The sequence below is a fragment of the Saccopteryx leptura genome, chromosome 5 (assembly GCF_036850995.1).
Source record: "Saccopteryx leptura isolate mSacLep1 chromosome 5, mSacLep1_pri_phased_curated, whole genome shotgun sequence".
NCBI classification, from domain to species: Eukaryota; Metazoa; Chordata; class Mammalia; order Chiroptera; family Emballonuridae; genus Saccopteryx; species Saccopteryx leptura.
In genome coordinates, this window is record NC_089507.1 from 161,567,213 (window position 1) to 161,585,962 (window position 18,750).

The following is an 18,750-nucleotide window of genomic DNA, read 5'->3' on the forward strand; positions in this document are numbered from 1 at the left end:
GCCACTGGGTATGTTGGTTCTGGGTCACTGGGGAGGGACTCTGGTTCAGGCCAATGTTGAGACTCTGGTTCAGGCCAATGTCAGCTTCTATTTGTGACTGGTACTGGGCAACCTATTTGGCGCTATAGTGATCAACAGTTTGTGGATGCTTCTATTGTGCCTGGGTGCATGTAGGAAAACCAAGCAATGCATCAGAGTCAGCTTTTACCAGCACCAGGCCTGAGGGCATGTCAGCAAATATCTCAAGGCATCTGAGAGTCACCTCTGCCTGCCTCTGCTTGTCAGTTGCCTGTTAGACTTAGTCACTGAAAGAGCCTTTGGCAGTACTCTAGTAAATGAGATAGGATCACAGTGAATCACCAGGTAGGAGCAAGTGGTTGTCCTTTGATGGGTAGGTACTGGTCAGGCTTTTGTAAGGTGGGAGTGTGGCCCCCATCCCAGAGCTACTCAACTGAGTCCTGGATCTTGCCCCAACCTTGGTAATATAGAGCCACCAGGAGTTGGGCAAGAGGGGCCTCCAGAGCTTGGAGTGTAGATCTGCTAGAAGCCTGGAGGGTGGTTTTAGTGGATCTTTTTTTTTTTTTTTTTTTTTTTTTTTTTTTTTTTCATTTTTTTCTGAAGCTGGAAACAGGGAGAGACAGTCAGACAGACTCCCGCATGCGCCCGACCGGGATCCACCCGGCACGCCCACCAGGGGCGACGCTCTGCCCACCAGGGGGCGATGATCTGCCCATCCTGGGCGTCGCCATGTTGCGACCAGAGCCACTCTAGCGCCTGAGGCAGAGGCCACAGAGCCATCCCCAGCGCCCGGGCCATCTTTGCTCCAATGGAGCCTTGGCTGCGGGAGGGGAAGAGAGAGACAGAGAGGAAAGCGCGGCGGAGGGGTGGAGAAGCAAATGGGCGCTTCTCCTGTGTGCCCTGGCCGGGAATCGAACCCGGGTCCTCCGCACGCTAGGCCGACGCTCTACCGCTGAGCCAACCGGCCAGGGCGGTTTTAGTGGATCTTTTATGAGGGGTAGCACCAGTCAGATTCACTTGAAAGTGGGGGGGAATGGCCCTGTCCCAAAGTCACTCCTCTCAGTCACTGACACCCCCTGAATCTGCCCAGACCTCTATGCTCTGGTCAAGGCAGCTGACTCCTCAGCAGGGCATATGTTCCATGGGGTGGGGCTACAGAGAGTCCAGAGGGTGGGGCTATTGCTCTTCCCCAGGGCTGATATCACATGGAGGGCAGTGCTCCACCCAAGAAAGATGGTGTCTGCAATATGGGAGAATGACTCAGCACAGGGATCCTAGTAGCTGTCCCTTCGTCTCTCTCCCCGGAATCACAAACTGCAGGCTCTCCTCATAGAACTCAAGTCTGCTCCACCCTCCCTTTGCAGGAGTCTAGGGTGAGTGGCTGTGAACAACATTTTGTGCATTGGCCCTTTCAGAGAGCACCTGTGTCTCTAGCATACTACTGCCTCTCTCTGGCGGACAAAAACACCATTGGTTTTCACAGCCAGATGTTATGTGGGCATGTCTTCTCGGGTCTGGTGCTCTGGACCAGGGAGTCCAGTTCTCAGATGGAAAGTCCCCCACACGCACAGCTGAGATAACCCTCTACAATCTCAGCCTCCACCCATAGGAGCAGGGCCAGTCCTTTTTGCATCTCCACCCTTCCTACCAGTCTCGATATCGCTTTTTCTGTAAATTATTGATTATAAGACTGCTCTTCAGCTAGTCTTCAACTGGTTATTCAGGATCAGTGTTCTGTAATTTAGTTGTAATTCCAGTTTGGTCCTGGGAGGAGGCGAGAATCACTTCCACCTGCACCACCACCATCTTGGATCTTACTTTTAACTTCTGCTTTCTGAAATGTGAGACTCTTTATCTGAGAGGTGTGAATCCAGGTTGATTCTCACTTTTCTTCTCTATTCTTAAGCTTTCACCTTCTATTCTTATCCATATGTAAAGGTGAAATCAGTTAAAATAAATATTATTGAGAACCTCGAAGGAAATGAACAACTACTGGCTTGTTTGATGACCATGTAATGGAAGAAGGATTGGGATTAGCAAGACCAGAGCTCATGGGGATATTTATATGTATATATAGTACCTGTTTTATTAAATATCTAGCTTACATATGTGTATGTGTTTTTGTGTGTATGTATCAGTCTTTTTAAGCCCCAGTAGGCAGGTAACATTATTTCTTACTAGCTACCTTTCTGAGGCATAAGTAGCTGGACCGCTCAAATGCAGGCTGATTTTTTAAAACTTAGGGAATGCTTTGACTGTACTATGATTATCACTAAGGCCATTGATGTTCTTTCTGAGACTCTCACTCATCCTGACATGCTTTACTTTTTTGGGTGCTTGAATTTCTCTCTTTGCCTAAAGTTGCAATTGCTTAGGAATTATTAAGGAAGAAATGGGATGGTAACAGGGCTGACTTAGCCAGAATAAAGACAGTTCTCATTCAGTGATTAAGTCACTTTGTGTTTTAGGTACTAGTGAGTGGGATATATATAAAATGACTCTTTCAACATTTAAGAACATTGAAGTGTAATACAAGGATGGTACCTTATGTCCAAATGAAACTCTTTAAAGGCAATCATGTGGATATTTGGAAATATTTAAAAAATTATATAGATAACTAATTTTGGGTGCCTTAATCTGAGAGAAAGGTATTTTAAGCAAATATTATCAGTAATTCATCAAGGTAATGAAAATGCTTAATACCAAAAATGTGTATTCTCCTCTATTGAGTGTGAGGATAGTTAGTGTGAGATGTCAGATGCCTCATGGAAAGTCAGCCTGACACAGCCAGCCAGGATTCTACTCCATTCCTAGTAATCCATGATTCTGTTGAAGAGAACAATCTCAGACAGCAGAGGATTGGGTTTTGTTTTGTTTTTTGGTAAGGATATATAAGGTTATATAGATTTGTTCCTTTTCCAGATCCTCAAAATTAACACAACTCATTTTAAACTCCATTTTACCTCTCACACTCTACCCTCAACACATAAAACAAAACAAATACCTCTACAGTTTAGTGGCCTGGTCAAAATACCAGGGGTGCAGGGGCAGGAGAAAAATGGCAGTTACATGTATCAAAAGAATTGATAGCATTTTGAATTCCTTAAGAAAGAATTGATTGATGCATATCCTTGCGTTTTTTAACTAACAAGTGAGTAACTCCAGTTCCCATTATATTTAGATGCATTAGCTCTTGAGTGGTATTTCTGCCTATGGAGGAGAAAAAAAAAATCAGCTCTCAGTAGCAAATTTTCTTCTTCCTGGCTTTCTTTAGCATTTTCCTTATGTAGGTAATGTCAAGTGAATAATTAGCCTTCAACTGGAAAAGCCAGGGGTCCCATCATAAGATAAATGAAGTGCATGTTACAGATATATGAATGAATTGCTTTGTGTAGACTCAGACATATCTAGTAATATATAAGTACATCCTGTTTAATTAATCCTTGGGAGTTTCTAGGTTTATGTCTTGAAATTCCATCTTTTTTCTGGGCCTCTAAAAAGTCTGCTTGGGAAGTATGTGGAGCCAACGTTATAAACTAGGAGTAGATGCATTATCAATAAATAACATTAAACATTAATTGGAGAAGATTGAAGTTCTCAGAGTAATTGTATTTTTTTTGGCTGTTTCAGTGATCAAAAAATGCTTGGAAGTTTAAGCTAATGGCTTTATTTTTATGTTTTTTTTTTAATTTTTAATTTTTTGGTAGAAAATTCTTTTAAATTTGATCCAAACTAATTCACAATTCAAGAAACAGCTATTTTCATGAATGTATGGTAAATGACACAAAATTTGGAAAGTTGGGCCAAGACAAGTAGAAAATACCATCATAAAAAAAGAAATAAGACAGGGTAGCTCACTTTAAGAAATGTATAATTATGAGGCCTGACTAGGCAGTGGCACAGTGGACAGAGCATCAGACTAGGTCACAGAGGACCCAGGTTCGAAACCCCAAGGTCGCCAGCCTGAACACCAGCTCACCAGCTTGAGCGCGGGGTTACTAATTTGAGCATAGGATCATAGAGATGACCCCGTGGTTGCTGGCTTGAGCAGAAAGGTCACTGGCTTGAAGCTCAAGGTTGCTGGCTTGAGCAAGGGGACACCGGCTCTGCAGCAGCCCTCCCACCCTGTCAGAACACATATGAGAAAACAATCAACGAACAACCAAGGTGTCACAATGAAGACTTGATGCCCCTCATTTCTCTCCCTTCCTGACTGTCCGTCCCTATCTGTCCCTTTCTCTGTCTCTTGTCACCAAAAAAAAAAAAAAAAAAAAAATGTGTAACTATGAAACTTTGTACATGAAAAACTGAATAAAATTAAGGATAAAAGTAGATGCATAAAGGGTCCACATTGTAGAAAAAGAAAATATTTGCAAAGAGTAGGCTCAGAAAAGGTTTTAGAAGGAGTTAACATTTGAGTTGACTGGATGAAAAGAATATTTTTGGTGTATGCATAAAGGGTTGTCCTGGTCATGTAGGCTGAGGGAGATTGTAGAGTGTGTACGAAGTCGGGAGGGCTGCAGGTGTGTGCTCAGGACAGGGACGTAGTGATCCACTGTGACAGGAGGGAAAGGATGCAAGGAGGTGCTGGGGGCTGAAGAGGGTGGAAGGCTTGGCTGGGACCGTTACACTGAGGGCTGTGGACATTAGGTAGAATGTTGGGACTCTATTGTCCAGGTTTTGAGGTTTTAGACATTTGGGTAAGAAAAATAACTTGAACTGATTTGTTCAGATGCTGACAACTATGAAGCATGAACTGAAAACCACTTGCAGTTTGATAGACAAATACTAACAATTGAATTAGCTCATAAACATGGGCAGAAACAGGAGGAATGGAAAAGAGAAAATTGAGTTAGGAGGCATACAGAGTCTTTAGAGTTGATCTGCCATCGTTTCCTAGACCTTTCCTACTTTGGCTTCTGTTAATGGCTTTATTTTTAGGAAGCTTTATTACTGCGATTAGAAACAGACATAGAGGGCTCCCAAAGATAGGTCTTTTTCTAGATATCTTCTTTCATGCTAAAAAGATATTTAAGGCAATGATTTCTTTTAAAATGGTAAAAGCCAGTGTGCTGTGAAATCTTAAAATGGAAGAATTTTATCAGTGTATTTTTTGTTTTTTGAGAGGATCACAACTTCAGATTTTCTGGCATTACTTGAGAATCAGGCAGAATTTATTTAGCATTTGACACTGTAGCACAGAGTTTGAATCATTAGTGGCCTTCAGGCAAAATATTAGAAGTCAGAATCTGACAAGAATGGCTCATCATAACTGTTACAGATTAATGAACTAGTAGAAGAGAAAAAACTATGAATAAAAATTAAGAGCACCCTCTTACTTAAATTCCATAGATTCTTTTATAGAAAGAAGTCAAAACAAACTAACCATGAGAGCCAAAACTATAAAACTCTTAGAACAAAAACATAGGGGAAAGGTATTTTGACATTGAATTTGGCATAATTTCTTGGATATGAAAGCGTAGAGAAAAAAAGAAAAAATAGATAAGCGTGACTTTGTGAAAATGCAAAACTTTTCTGCAGCAAAGGATACCCTTAAGAGAGTGAAAAGACAACCCAAGAAATGGGAGAAAATATTTATAAAGCATATATCTGATAAGAGATTGATACCCAGAATATGTAAAGACTTACAAAACAACAATAAAAAAATAAACAACCTGATTTTAAAAAGGGTGAAAGGCATGACTCTGGCCAGGTTTCCCAGTGGATAGAGCATTGTCCCAGCTTGCCAAGGTCGCAGGTTCAACCCCAGATCAGGACAAACACAAGGAGCAACCAGTGAGTGCACAACTAAATAGAACAACTAAGTGGAACAGCGAGTTGATGCTTTTCTCTCTTTCTCCCTCCTCCTCCTCTCAAGTCAGTGGAAAAATTGAAAAAAAAAAAAAAGACATAGGACATGAATAAACATTTCACCAAAGAAGATATACACATAGCCAGAAGCACATGAGAAGATGTTCAACATTATTTATCATTAGAGAAATACAAATAATACCACAATGAGATACTACCTCACACTCATTAGGATGGCTTTTTTTTTTTAATTTTCCATTGATTTGAGAGATAGAAGAGATTGAGAGAAACATCAACTTATTTGTTCTACTTGGTTGTTCTACTTAGTTGTGCACTCATTGACTCCTTTTCCTATGCACTCTGACCAGTAATGGAACCTGCAACCTTCATGCACCGGGACAACACTATCCACTGAACAACCTGGCCAGGGCTAGGATGGCTTTTATAAAAAATAACCAAAATAACAATTGCTGGTGAATGTGTGGAAAAATTGGATTTCTTGCTCATTGCTAGTGGGAAATGTAGAATGGGTGCAGCCTCTGTAAAAAATGGTGATTCCTCAAAAAATTGTGTATAGAATTACCATATGATCCAGAAATTCCACCTCTGGCTTTATTCATAAAATAAGTGGAAACAAGCACTTGAAAATATATTTGTTTACCCACAGTCATAGAAGCAATTATTCACAATAACTGAAAGGTGGAAGTAATGAAAGTATCTGTTGACAGATGAGTAGACAAACAAAATATGGCACATATTTATACAATGGAATATTCTTTAGACTTTAAAAGGAAGTGAATACTAATACATGCTACAACATAGATGAACCTTGAAGACATCATACTAAATGAAATAAGCCAGTCACAAGAAGACAAATATAATATGACTTCATTTATATAAGATACTTGGAGTGTTCAAATTCCTGGAGACAGAAAGTTGAAGGGTGGATGCTTAGGGTTGGGAGAAGAGCAAATGGACAGTTAGTGTTTAATGGGTATAGAGTTTTAGTTGGGGAAGATGAAAAATTGTAAATATGGATGATGGTGATGGTTGCACATCAATGTGAATGTATACAATACCAAAGACTATACATGGTTAAAATGGTAAATTTAATGTTTTATATATATTTTACCACAGTTAAAAAATATGCTAATAAACAATAACATATGGATTGGCTTAAATATTAAATTTTTAGTGTGTTTCATTGGGTTAGCATTTATCAGTTGGAAGAAACTGGCTTCTTTTTTTCCTCCTTAGAAACCTCAAGATGAAATGGGACGGAATCAAGCTCTGTTACAGTAAGCATACTAATTTTTAGCTTTATTACATTTAGAAAAATGAGGCTTCATTCCCTTCCTTCCTTCCTTCCTTCCTTCCTTCCTTCCTTCCTTCCTTCCTTCCTTCCTTCCTTCCTTCCTTCCTTCCTTCCTTCCTTCCTTCCTCCCTCCCTCCCTCCCTCCCTCCCTCCCTCCCTCCCTCCCTCCCTCCCTCCCTCCCTCCTTCCTTTCTTCAAGAGAGGGTGGAGGGACAGATAGGGACAAACAGGAGAGAGATGAGATGCATCAATTCTTCGTTGCAGCACCTTAGTTATTCATCGATTGCTTTCTCATATGTGCCTTGACCAGGGGAGGGGGAGTTCCATCTGAGCCAGTGACCTTGGGCTTTAAGCCAGCAACCTTTCGGCTCAAGTCGGCAATCATCGGGTCACGTCTATGACCCCACGCTCAAGCCAGCAAACCTGCATTCAAGCTGGTGACCTTGGGGTTTTGAACCTGGTTCTCTGCATCCCAGGCTGACACTCTATCCACTGTGCCAACGCCTGGTCAAGCAAAGCTTCATTTTCTCAAAGAGTTCTAGAATTATGTTTTTGAATAATTGCCTCTTTAGCATCACAAATATGTATTATTTTACAGACACTCTCAAAAAGTTTTGTTTTGTAAGAGAGATTGAATCAGATTAAGTTGATTGTTTATTAATATTATTTTAAAAGTGAATTTAAAGTATAGAATGAAAGAAGAATTTGTAGAGGTTATTGAAATTAGACTTTACATAACTATTATATGTACTGAAAGAGACTTTATCCTTTTAGTTCTTTTAAAACAATGGTTCTCAAAGTATGGTTTGTGGACCTCCAAGGAATCTTTGATACTCTTTCTAGAGGGTTTATGAGGTCAAAATTATTTTCATAATAATACCAACACATTACTGTCTATTTTATGGTATTGACATTTGCACTTGTAGTGCTAAAACAAATAGGTACAATTCTGGAGCCTTAGGTAAGAATCAGGTTAGTGACACCAAATAGCACTAGTAGGAACTGTGTTTTTTACTACTATGTACTGTATTAGCTATTAAAAATTAAAGCTAGTTTCACTTAATGTATTTGTTGAAGCAGAAAAGTTATTAGTTTTATTAAATCTGAGTAAGTAGGAAGTATGCTTAATATACTTCTGTGCATACTGAAATGTGATAGTTGTTTTAAGGAGAGCACTTGTTTAAGTTGTATGAAAACTAGCCTCACTTTTTTTTTAAATTGATAAAATAGCAATAGACAAACTTATTTACATTTGGGTATATGGAAGACATTTTCTTGAAAATGAATGAAGTAAGCCAGTCACTTCAAGGAAAATGACTAATAGTATTTGTTGCCAATGAAAGAAAATGAAGCTATAAAGAGAAAATTAGTTTAGGAAAACATATCTACCACTTTGACCTTGATGACTTTCTAATACTTTGATGTTTTTATAATGAAATTTATATAAGATTTGCATAACTTAGTATTTTCCAAAAGACCAATGCATGATGTCACAAAATCAGGCACAAATAAAAGATCTATTCAAAGTGCAAGTGGGCCTGACCTGTGGTGGTGCAGTGGATAAAGCGTTGACCTGGAATGCTTGGGTCACTGATTTGAAATTCCAGGCTTGCCTGGTCAAGGCACATATGGGGGTTGATGCTTTCTGCTTCCCCCACCCCCCTCTCTACCCCTCTCTAAAATGAATAAATAAAAAAAGAAAGTTCAAGTGGACCATGAGTTATAATGTAATGGAATACAGAAAGTTCATTGATTTTGTTTCAATTTCTACATTTTCAGTAACCTTTAAGGAAATTATTGAATTTAGAGTTTTGGTGTGATATCAGAAAATAATATAGTTATCCAAAAAGCTACTCAGGTGTTCCTTTCTTTTCCATTTGCATGTTTATTTGAGACCAGATTTTTTTGTATACATCATACAAAATATATGGCAAAAGATTGAAAGCAGTAGCAGATACGAGGTGGCAGCTATTAAGTCATACTTTAAAGAGATTTTTAAAAATATGAACAATGCCACTTTTCTTACTAATTTCTTTCATTTTTGAAAATATTTTTTTGAAATATAACTTTTTATAAAATATATTGTATTACTAGATTATTATTGTTACTTAAAGTTAATGATTATTTAAATTTTTTCTTCATTTGAATTTAAAAATTTTTAAATTTTGTATTTTTCTGAAGTGAGAAATGGGGAGGCGGAGAGACAGACTCCCGCTTGCACCCGCCCGGAATCCACTGGCATGCCCACCAGGGGGCGATGCTCTGCCCATTTGGGGCATTGCTCCACTGCAACCAGAGCCATTCTAGCACCTGAGGCAGAGGCCATGAAGCCATCGTCAACACCTGGGCCAACTTTGCTCCAGTGGAGCCTTGGCTGTGGGAGGGGAAGAGAGAGACAGACAAAGTAAAGGGGGAAGGGTGGAGAAGCAAATGAGTGCTTCCCCTGTGTGCCCTGACTGGGAATCAAACCTGGGACTTTCATACGCAGGGCCGTCACTCCACCGCTGAGCTAGCTGGCCATGGCCTTCATTTGAATTTTTAATATATAAATATAAATAAATGTTAAGTCACATAAACAAAACTTGTTGGATTTCCCAGTAATTTTTAAGAGTTTAAAGGAGTCCAAAATCAAAAGGTTTGAGAATTGCTGGTTTAAAAAAAACTCTTTTACTGAATATATCAGCAATATAAATTCACTTACAGAAGTAGGAAAAAAAGGCTAAAGAAGACCAAGATAGCATCCATAATCCCACTGCTCAGAGAGAACCATTGTTAACATTTTGTTTTAGGTTTTCTATATACTTTTGTTTTTGTTCATATTTTCTACAAAATTTAGATCATTCTGCAGATAGTTTTGTATCCTTTTTAAAAATTTTAAGTAATAGTTTATCATAATTATTTTCTCAGTAATATTTTTATAAATATGAATTTTAATGGTCTCATAATGTTTCACTGTATAACTTGATTATACTATAATTTAATCAACCCTCTACTATTGGACATGTACATTGTTTGCAGTTTTGCCTAATATCAATAATTATTTTTATATTAGCAGTTTCATTTCCATTTTCAACATAGTATATATTGATTACTTTTATTTTAGACAGGAGAGAATGTTTAATTTATTATCCTTCTTAGGACTTAAGTAGTTATGTCTGGTGCATAAAAACTGCTCTTAGAAGAGCTGAAAAAAAGGCTTTTTTTTTAAAAAGAAAGATGTCTTGATTGTGTAGTAAATTAGATTGAGAAAAAACTTTATTGACGGCTTTTTTTCAGTGAAATTTCAATTATCACAGGGCAGATAATCAAAATTGCAGATTAGGCATGACTCTTATTTTGCTTTCTACCTCTTCCTGTCAATGTTTCCTATCTTTTCTTTGCTCTGAAAATCAAGGATGATAAATGATGTCATTAGTGACTTTTACTTACATCTAAAATGATAAAGACAAACTTTCAGTGTATTTGAAGATTTAGATAGCCAAGCTACATAATTCAGGACCAATTTATTTCCTGACCCCACCACCTCTGTTTGGCAGACAGACATCTCCAAAGTTATTTTTTTCAGAACTGAATGTAATTTAGCATGTTTATACCTCAGAAATTCATCTCAATTTTTCACTCCCTTCATTTTTCAGCCATTTGAAATATTGTTAACAAGTTGGAAGTAATTGTAAAAATAATTGGAATTATATAGCAATAAAAACAACTTATCCAATTTTGAAATTCCTTTAAATGAAGAAAAAAGTTTAAAGTGTATTTGAATAAATTTTTTCATTTAAAATTTTATTTATTTATTAAATAAATTTATTAACTGATTTTTGTTTTAGAAAAAGTTGTCCAGTGTTCACTGTGTCATTTCCTCAAGCTAAACTTTTACTGAACCACGAAAGCATTCAAGGTATGTTCTTTATGGATAGTGTCATATAAAGTAAAATTGTCATACTCTAAAAGTAGAAGGTTTAATTGGATGTACATTTACTTACAACTGGGCTACTGTATACATTGCTACCATACACTTTTACATATGAAATCAATGTTGCTGTTTACTTTGGGTCATGTTGCATAGCGTTGTTCATATGAGAAGGAGCTCAGGTGCAATCAACACCTGCTACTCCAAATGTCTACACTTTTGATTTGTAATTTTGGGATTAAAATTTGAAAACATTTTGTTTTCTCTGTTGATAGCAGTCTTAATATTATGTATGTCATGTCTTTCTTTTTTTAAGAGAGAGAGAGGAAGAGACAGACAGGAGAGAGATGACAACATCAATTCTTCCTTGCAGCTCCTTTGTTCATTGTTTTCTCATATGTGCCTTGACTGGGGGCAGGAGGAGCTTCAGCAGAGCCAATGACCTTGGGCTCAAGCCAGTGACCTTGGGATCATGTCTATGATCTCACACTCAAGCTGGCAGCCCTGTGCTCAAGCTGATGAGCCCAGGCTCAAACCGGATGAGCCCGTGCTCAAGCTGGTGGCCTTAGGATTCTAAACCTGGGTCCTCAGCGTTTCAGACTGATGTTCTATTTATTGTGCCACTACCTGGTCAGACATGTCATGTCTTTCTTAACAGGCAGTCATGCAGGCCATTTAACTTGGGTTTAGTAGTATTAGCAGATGGCTATCCTTATCTTTGAGGTGTCTCCTAGTGACTCCTCCAGAGTGAATATTATGTGTGTTATGTGACAGTGTAGCAAGTATTCTTGGTGTTCAATGAAACCTGGTATTATAATAAAAGGGCACAAGAACATGAAAACTTGAAATTAAAAAAGTTAAATTATAAAAGCTCTGTCTTCTCTTGCTTAGTTGCTATTATAGGAAGAAATACAAATGGCCAACAGATATATGAAAAGATGCTTATCTTCATTAGCTATTAGAGAAATGCAAATAAAAACTACAATGAGATACCACCTCACACCTGTTAGATTAGCTATTATCAACAATACAGGTAATAGCAAATGTTTGGAGAGGCTGTGGAGAAAAAGAACCCTCATTCACTGTTGGTGGGAATCTAAATTAGTACACCCATTATGGAAGAAAGTATGGTGGTTCCTCAAAAAATTAAGAATAGAACTACTGGCCCTGGCCGGTTGGCTCAATGGTAGAGCGTCGGCCTGGCGTGCAGAAGTCCCGGGTTTGATTCCCGGCCAGGGCACACAGGAGAAGCGCCCATCTGCTTCTCCACCCCTCCCCCTCTCCTTCCTCTCTGTCTCTCTTCCCCTTCTGCAGCTGAGGCTCCATTGGAGCAAGGATGGCCCGGGCTCCGGGGATGGCTCCTTGGCCTCTGCCCCAGGCGCTAGAGTGGCTGTGGTCGCAACAGAGCGATGCCCCTGGAGGGGCAGAGCATCGCCCCCTGGTGGGCAGAGCGTCGCCCCTGGTGGGCGTGCCGGGTGGATCCCGGTCGGGCGCATGCAGGAGTCTGTCTGACTGTCTCTCCCCGTTTCCAGCTTCAGGAAAAAAAAAAAAAAAAGAAATACCATATGACCCAGCAATCCCTCTACTGGGTATATACCCCCCAAACTCAAAAACATTGGTATGTAAAGACACATACAGCCCCATGTTCACGACAGCATTGTTCACAGTGGCCAAGACATGGAAACAACCAAACAGCCCTTCAATAAAGGATTGGATAAACAAGATGTGGTTCATATATACTATGGAATACTACTCAGCCATAAGAAGTGATGACATCGGATCGTTTACAACAACATGAATGGACCTTGATAACATTATACTGAGTGAAATAAGTAAATCAGAAAAAACTAAGAACTGTATGATTTTATACGTAGGTGGGACACAAAAATGAGACTCATGGACATGGACAATAGTGTGGTGGTTACCATGGGGAGGGAAGGGAGGAGAGGGAGGAGGTGGGGGGAGGTGAGGGGCATAAAGAAAACCAAATAAAAGGTGACAGAAGACAATTTGACTTTGGGTGATGGGTATACAACATAATCAAATGTCAAAATGACCTGGAGATGATTTCTCTGAATCTATGTACCCTTATTAATCAATGTCACCCTGTTAAAATTAATTGTCTAATTAAAAAAAATAGCAGTACTACTTATGACCAGCATCAATTCTTGCATGTACTCTTAGTGCCTAGATTTTGATTTGAAATATTATTTATTCATATTTAACAAGTATTTATTGAGCTTACTTTATACTGGGTATATGGGTGCTGTGGGTGAATGGAATGCTAAATAGACCAGAAATTCTTAAGGGGTAGCTGCTCTGCCTTGGAGCTTAAAGATATTAGGATGGGTCTGGAACATCCTACTGTTGTTGGAAAGCAAAGTTGCTTCAAGGATGTCTAAAAGTGCTAAAGGTCACTCATGTTCTCATGGCCAAGCTATGACAAATTAAGTAGGAAAAATAAGTCAACAATAATTTTATTTTATTATTTTTCATTTTATTTATTTCTTCTTTTCCAAGTAAGAGGAGGGGAGATAAAGAGACAGACTACTACCTCAGGCACCCCGACCAGGATTCATCAGGCTATCCCTGTCTGTGGCTGATGCTCTGCCCATCAGAGGCCATGTTTCCAACTGAGCTATTTTTAGCACTTGAGGCAGCGGCCCCATGGAGCCATCCTCAGATCCTGGGCTGATGTACTTCAATCAATTGAGCCTTGGCTGTGGGAGGGGAAGAGAGAGAGAGAAGGAGGAAGAGAGAGAGAGGAGGAGGGTGAGGAGGAGGGGTGGAGAAGCAGTTGGTTGCTTCTATTGTGTGCCCTGACTGGGAATTGAACCTGCAACACCCACATGCTGGGCCTATACTCTACCACTGAGCCAATAATTTTGATTAATGGAAATAAGTTTGTGAAAAAAACCATGAGTTCATAATGATACTAAAAAATGTTAATAGTGTACAAATGGTTGTCTCAATAGAAAAAGAAAAGTAACTTTAATATAGTGTTTAAAACTTTTGAATGACTAAGAAATAGACCTTTTAATAGATGTGCATTTGTTTTTTTTATTAAATACATATCTTTATAAAGCATAGGATATATTTGTTTATCATTGTGTAAATAGAGAAGATAGAAAACAAAATTGTAAGTCAAGCCGTCCTGGGATAATAATCCACCAAGGAAAGGAAAGATCACACAGCATCAGTAGTCATACATAAAAACATGTAAGAAGTGGAGCCTAACTTGTCCAAAGATGGCAGATTAACTTCATATCCAGTTAAGGAGACTTTTCTGCACAGATTAGATCCCTCATCATTTAGGCAATTAAAACTTTAGATGGCCCTGACAATCATGATGAAGTATTAAAAGACAAGGCAAAAGTTTGCAGCAATGCTAACAGAACCGGTTAATATATAATAAAATGATAGCACAAAAGCTTTTGTAACACTAGCCACATTAAACTTAAAGATAGCATTCTTGGGCAAAACATTAAATTATAAAAAGTAATCTTTGTAGACCCTGCTCAGTTTGCTCAGTGGTAGAGTGTCAGCCCAGTGTGTGGGTGTCTTGGGTTCGATGACCAGTCAGGACACACAGAAGAAGCACCCACCTGCTCCTCTCCCTCTCCCTCTCCCTCTCCCTCTCCCTCTCCCTCTCCCTCTCCCTCTCCCTCTCCCTCTCCCTCTCCCTCTCCCTCTCCCTCTCCCTCTCCCTCTCCCTCTCCCTCTCCCTCTCCCTCTCCCTCTCCCTCTCCCTCTCCCTCTCCCTCTCCCTCTCCCTCTCCCTCTCCCTCTCCCTCTCCCTCTCCCTCTCCCTCTCCCTCTCCCTCTCCCTCTCCCTCTCCCTCTCCCTCTCCCTCTCCCTCTCCCTCTCCCTCTCCCTCTCCCTCTCCCTCTCCCTCTCCCTCTCCCTCTCCCTCTCCCTCTCCCTCTCCCTCTCCCTCTCCCCCTCCCCCTCCCCCTCCCCCTCCCCCTCCCCTCCCCTCCCCTCAGCTGTGGCTCAAATGGAGTGAGTTCACCCTGGGCACTAAGGATGGCTCCATGGCCTGTGCCTTGGGTGCTAGGAAGAGCTCAGTTGCTGAGCAATGGAGCAGTGCCCCAGATGGGCAGAGCATCTTCCCCTAGTGGGCTTGCTGGGTGGATCCCAGTTGGACTGCCTGACCTCCTTGTACTGAATAAAAAATAAAATAAAATAAAATAAAATAAAAAGCTTTTGTGAAGTTTAAGGTATTTATTTATTATAAGTAAAGCCAGATAATTGGCTGCTAAAGTTTGAATTGTCTTGGGGGAACAGTCCTATGTCTCAACAACAAAAAAAATCAGTCATTAAACCCAGATTTCTGCCACTTTGGCTGAGGCAAGAAGTTGTTTGTTTTAGATCTTATACAATTTTTGTAACCCTAGGAAGTTACAAAAGTAAGTATGCATGTAATCAAGAGAAGGCATAGGAACAAGTATAGAAATAATGTAGAATGAATTACACCAATGTATTGTTATTTTAGAATTTTACTTAGAAAACTAACTTTAACAAGGTGACATTGATCAATAAGGGTATATAAGTTCCAGGTAAACATTTCTTTAGCATTTGAACTGTTCATTATATTGTATACCCATCACCCAAAGTCAAATCATTTTCTGTCACCTTATATTAGTCCCTCTTTACACACTGTTGTAGTACTCACTGCAGCTGTGGGAACTACCAGTGTTGCATGGAAGAAACCTCAAATAGGTTTGTAAGTATGATATATATGTTTGCTTGCTTATAGTTTGCATTGGGTGTGGAAGATAGGCTGTAAGCCAGCCAAGTCATTATAGCCTAAGGCTTAGTTTTAAGACTAAGCCTTTCTGGCCCTTTTAATACTAAGAACTTTTCAAAACTAAGCTTTTCCCCACACCCTTGACTGTTGCATGATGTGGTGTGGTACACTCTTATGAGGAATCCTGTTTATGCCTCAGATAAGTGGCTTTTTATCAGAGACTTTCTTATTTGTATATTGGCTTAAAGGTTTTGATTTCTACACTATAAAATGAGGCAGACTGGGGGCTCCTCTCTCTCAATTCCTGAAATTAACATTGCAGAGGAGACACAGCCAAAATGGTGGAGTGCTCAAGGAGAAGCCAGTTTGTACAGAGTTTGTGCAGAGAGAAGGAGATGGGGACTAGAAGTAATAAGGCTGGTGAGGTAGAAACCTTTGATTCTAAGAATACTCGGATAAGTCAGTGGCTTTGGGAGCCCTGAATGGAAAGGGAAGTGTTTTCCCACTGTGTGTATTTCTCATCCACCAGCTGCGAGCTAGGATTAAAGCTGATGGCCCACCAGTTCTTGGCTCCATTGTTTCATTACTGCCTGTCTGAATCAAATTCGAACCTGCATGGGCCAGGCGGCTGTGATGGTGGCTGTGGCTACTGCCCTTACACCTACTCAAGACACAAACTTATGCCAAGAGGAAGAGAGGTGGAGTCCTGCCAAGGGAGGCACAGAGGACCTCCTGAATTTCCTTCTTAGCTTTTATTGATCAGAAGCAGAGCAGAAGTAACAGGATTACAGAGGAGGGAGATCAGGTGATAAGGGGAAAGAATGATTAATGGTTGTTTTGCTGACATGGAGAAAGGGCTAATTTGGGTCAGTATATTCTTTTTCTTTTGTTAATTAAGTACAAACAAAGGGGCAATCTAGAACCTCTAGGCCAGTGGCTGTCAAAGTGTGCACCAGGGAACACTGATGTGCCCTAGAAGATTTTCAGGTGTGCCCTATGGTATTCCAGAGAAATGTGCCTGTTGGGGACCAGAAAACCAACAGGGTTTTTGGAGATTTGATTTTTGGGGGACAGAGGTGTGGGGAATTGGCTGTAAACTGACAATCTGCCCAATCCCCCACCTCACTTGCCTGATTAGGTTGCAAAAGGCTGTTAAGCTGTGGTGCTGGATTATTTACACTACCCCCTACCCCCATGTTCCCCAGAAAGACTGGAGGCAAGTTTCTTTTATCCTTTGTTTGGTGTAAAGTTAAGATGATATATTGTTGGGCAGATAAAATATATTATGCTCACTTTGTTAAAGATGGCGCTGCCCACGTGGAGGCTGTTGCCCAGGTAATATTAATATGTGTTGGGGGGTAGCTGTGGGCAGGCAGAATCCTTGTAGCCTGGGGCTTGGCTTTGGGATTAAGCCTTTCCCACCCTTTTTGATGTGGGGTGGTACAATCCCATCATGCCCCAGATAAGTGACTTTGTATTAGAGACTTCCCTATTTTGTATATTGGATTAAAGGTTTGGATTTCTACACTATAAAATGGGGGCAGAACAGGAGCTTGCTCTCTTGGTTCCTGAGATTATCATTAGAGAAGAGAGCAGAGAGGAGAGCAGAAAGAGGCCATGTGGCCAGGAGAAGCAGCCAAGATGACGGAGTGTTGAGTGAGAAGCCAGTTTGTGCAGAGTTTGTGTAGGGAGAAGGAAGAAGATGGGGAACAGAAGTGAATAAAGTCTGCTGAGCTAGAAACCTTTGTTCTAGGAAACTCGGATAAGTCAGTAGCTTTGTGAGCACTGAATGTGAGTGTGTTTTGGAGCCCAGTGTGTGTTTTTACTTGCCTGCCGGGTGCAAGCTAGGATTAAAGAAGATGGCCCATCAGCTTTTGGCTCCGTTGTTTCTTTACTGACTGTCCGAATCCAATGAGAACCTGCATGGGCTGGGCTGCTGTAGTGGTGTCCCTGGCTACTGGCTTTACATATATGTATGTTGGGGGTTTTCTGCACTCAACACAATTAAGAGTAAAAAGAGAGGAATTCTTCAATGTATTGACGAGAAAATGAGAGTTTGCCTTTCAAATATATGCCCAAACATTGAAAAAACGCTAGGACACATCAGGCTCATGTTTCTCATAAACATAAGAATGAAAAAACTTAACATATTCGTGCCAGGACCTGCCAAATTTACTAAATCTTACTAAGAATGTATCTATATATATAAAAACATAACGTTTTTGTCTTTTTAAAATCTTTTACCCCTTTTTTTTACGAATTCTAAAAAGCATAACAAAAAATATAACAATATTTTTTAATGTCAGAATAAATTTAATTTTGTTGTGTTTATTTCACTTAATTACCATAAAAGCACACTTGGACTTTATATATTTTTCTTTAATATTTGACTTAATTATTGTAACATATTTCTCAAAAATTTGTATATAGTGCGCCTACAATTATTTGTAGGATTTTAAATGCGCCCTGACTTCAAAAAGTTTGAGAACCACTGCTCTAGGCTAATTTTCTAAAACCCATTCATATGCATTTTTTTTGTGTTTGCACAAAGGTCGCTCACACAGCTTCTTTATGTTTGCATCCAAGAAACATTTACTCAGGGCTTTTAACTCAAGTTCCCCAATCCAAGTCATAGAGGACACAAGGTTAAGTGGGTGATTTCCTACACCCTGTGCCTTCCCCCACCCGTTCTCCCACATCCTCTTTTCCCTACCCCACGTTTCCTTCTTCCTGGAAACCACTTCACTTTTATCCATGTCCATAAGTTTCTGTTTTATATCACACCTATGTGTGAAATCATACAGTTCTTAGCTTTTTCTGATATACTTATTTCACTCAGTATAATGTTGTCAAGGTCCACATGCTGTGGTAAATGTCACTATGTCATCACTTCTTATGGCTGAGTAGTATTCAGTTGTTAAGGGGACCAGTCGTCCTTCTTTAGG

The 18,750-nt window shown here is 39.8% G+C and overlaps 1 protein-coding gene across 1 annotated transcript in view; it reads left to right on the forward strand.

The window, feature by feature from the left end:
* ANKRD31 (ankyrin repeat domain 31) overlaps positions 1-18,750 on the forward strand; it is a 265,656-nt gene that overhangs the window by 43,482 nt on the left and 203,424 nt on the right. The window contains 2 exon segments of the mRNA XM_066386576.1: positions 7,087-7,127; positions 10,972-11,042. Of these exon segments, the coding sequence (XP_066242673.1) occupies positions 7,087-7,127; positions 10,972-11,042 (112 nt within the window).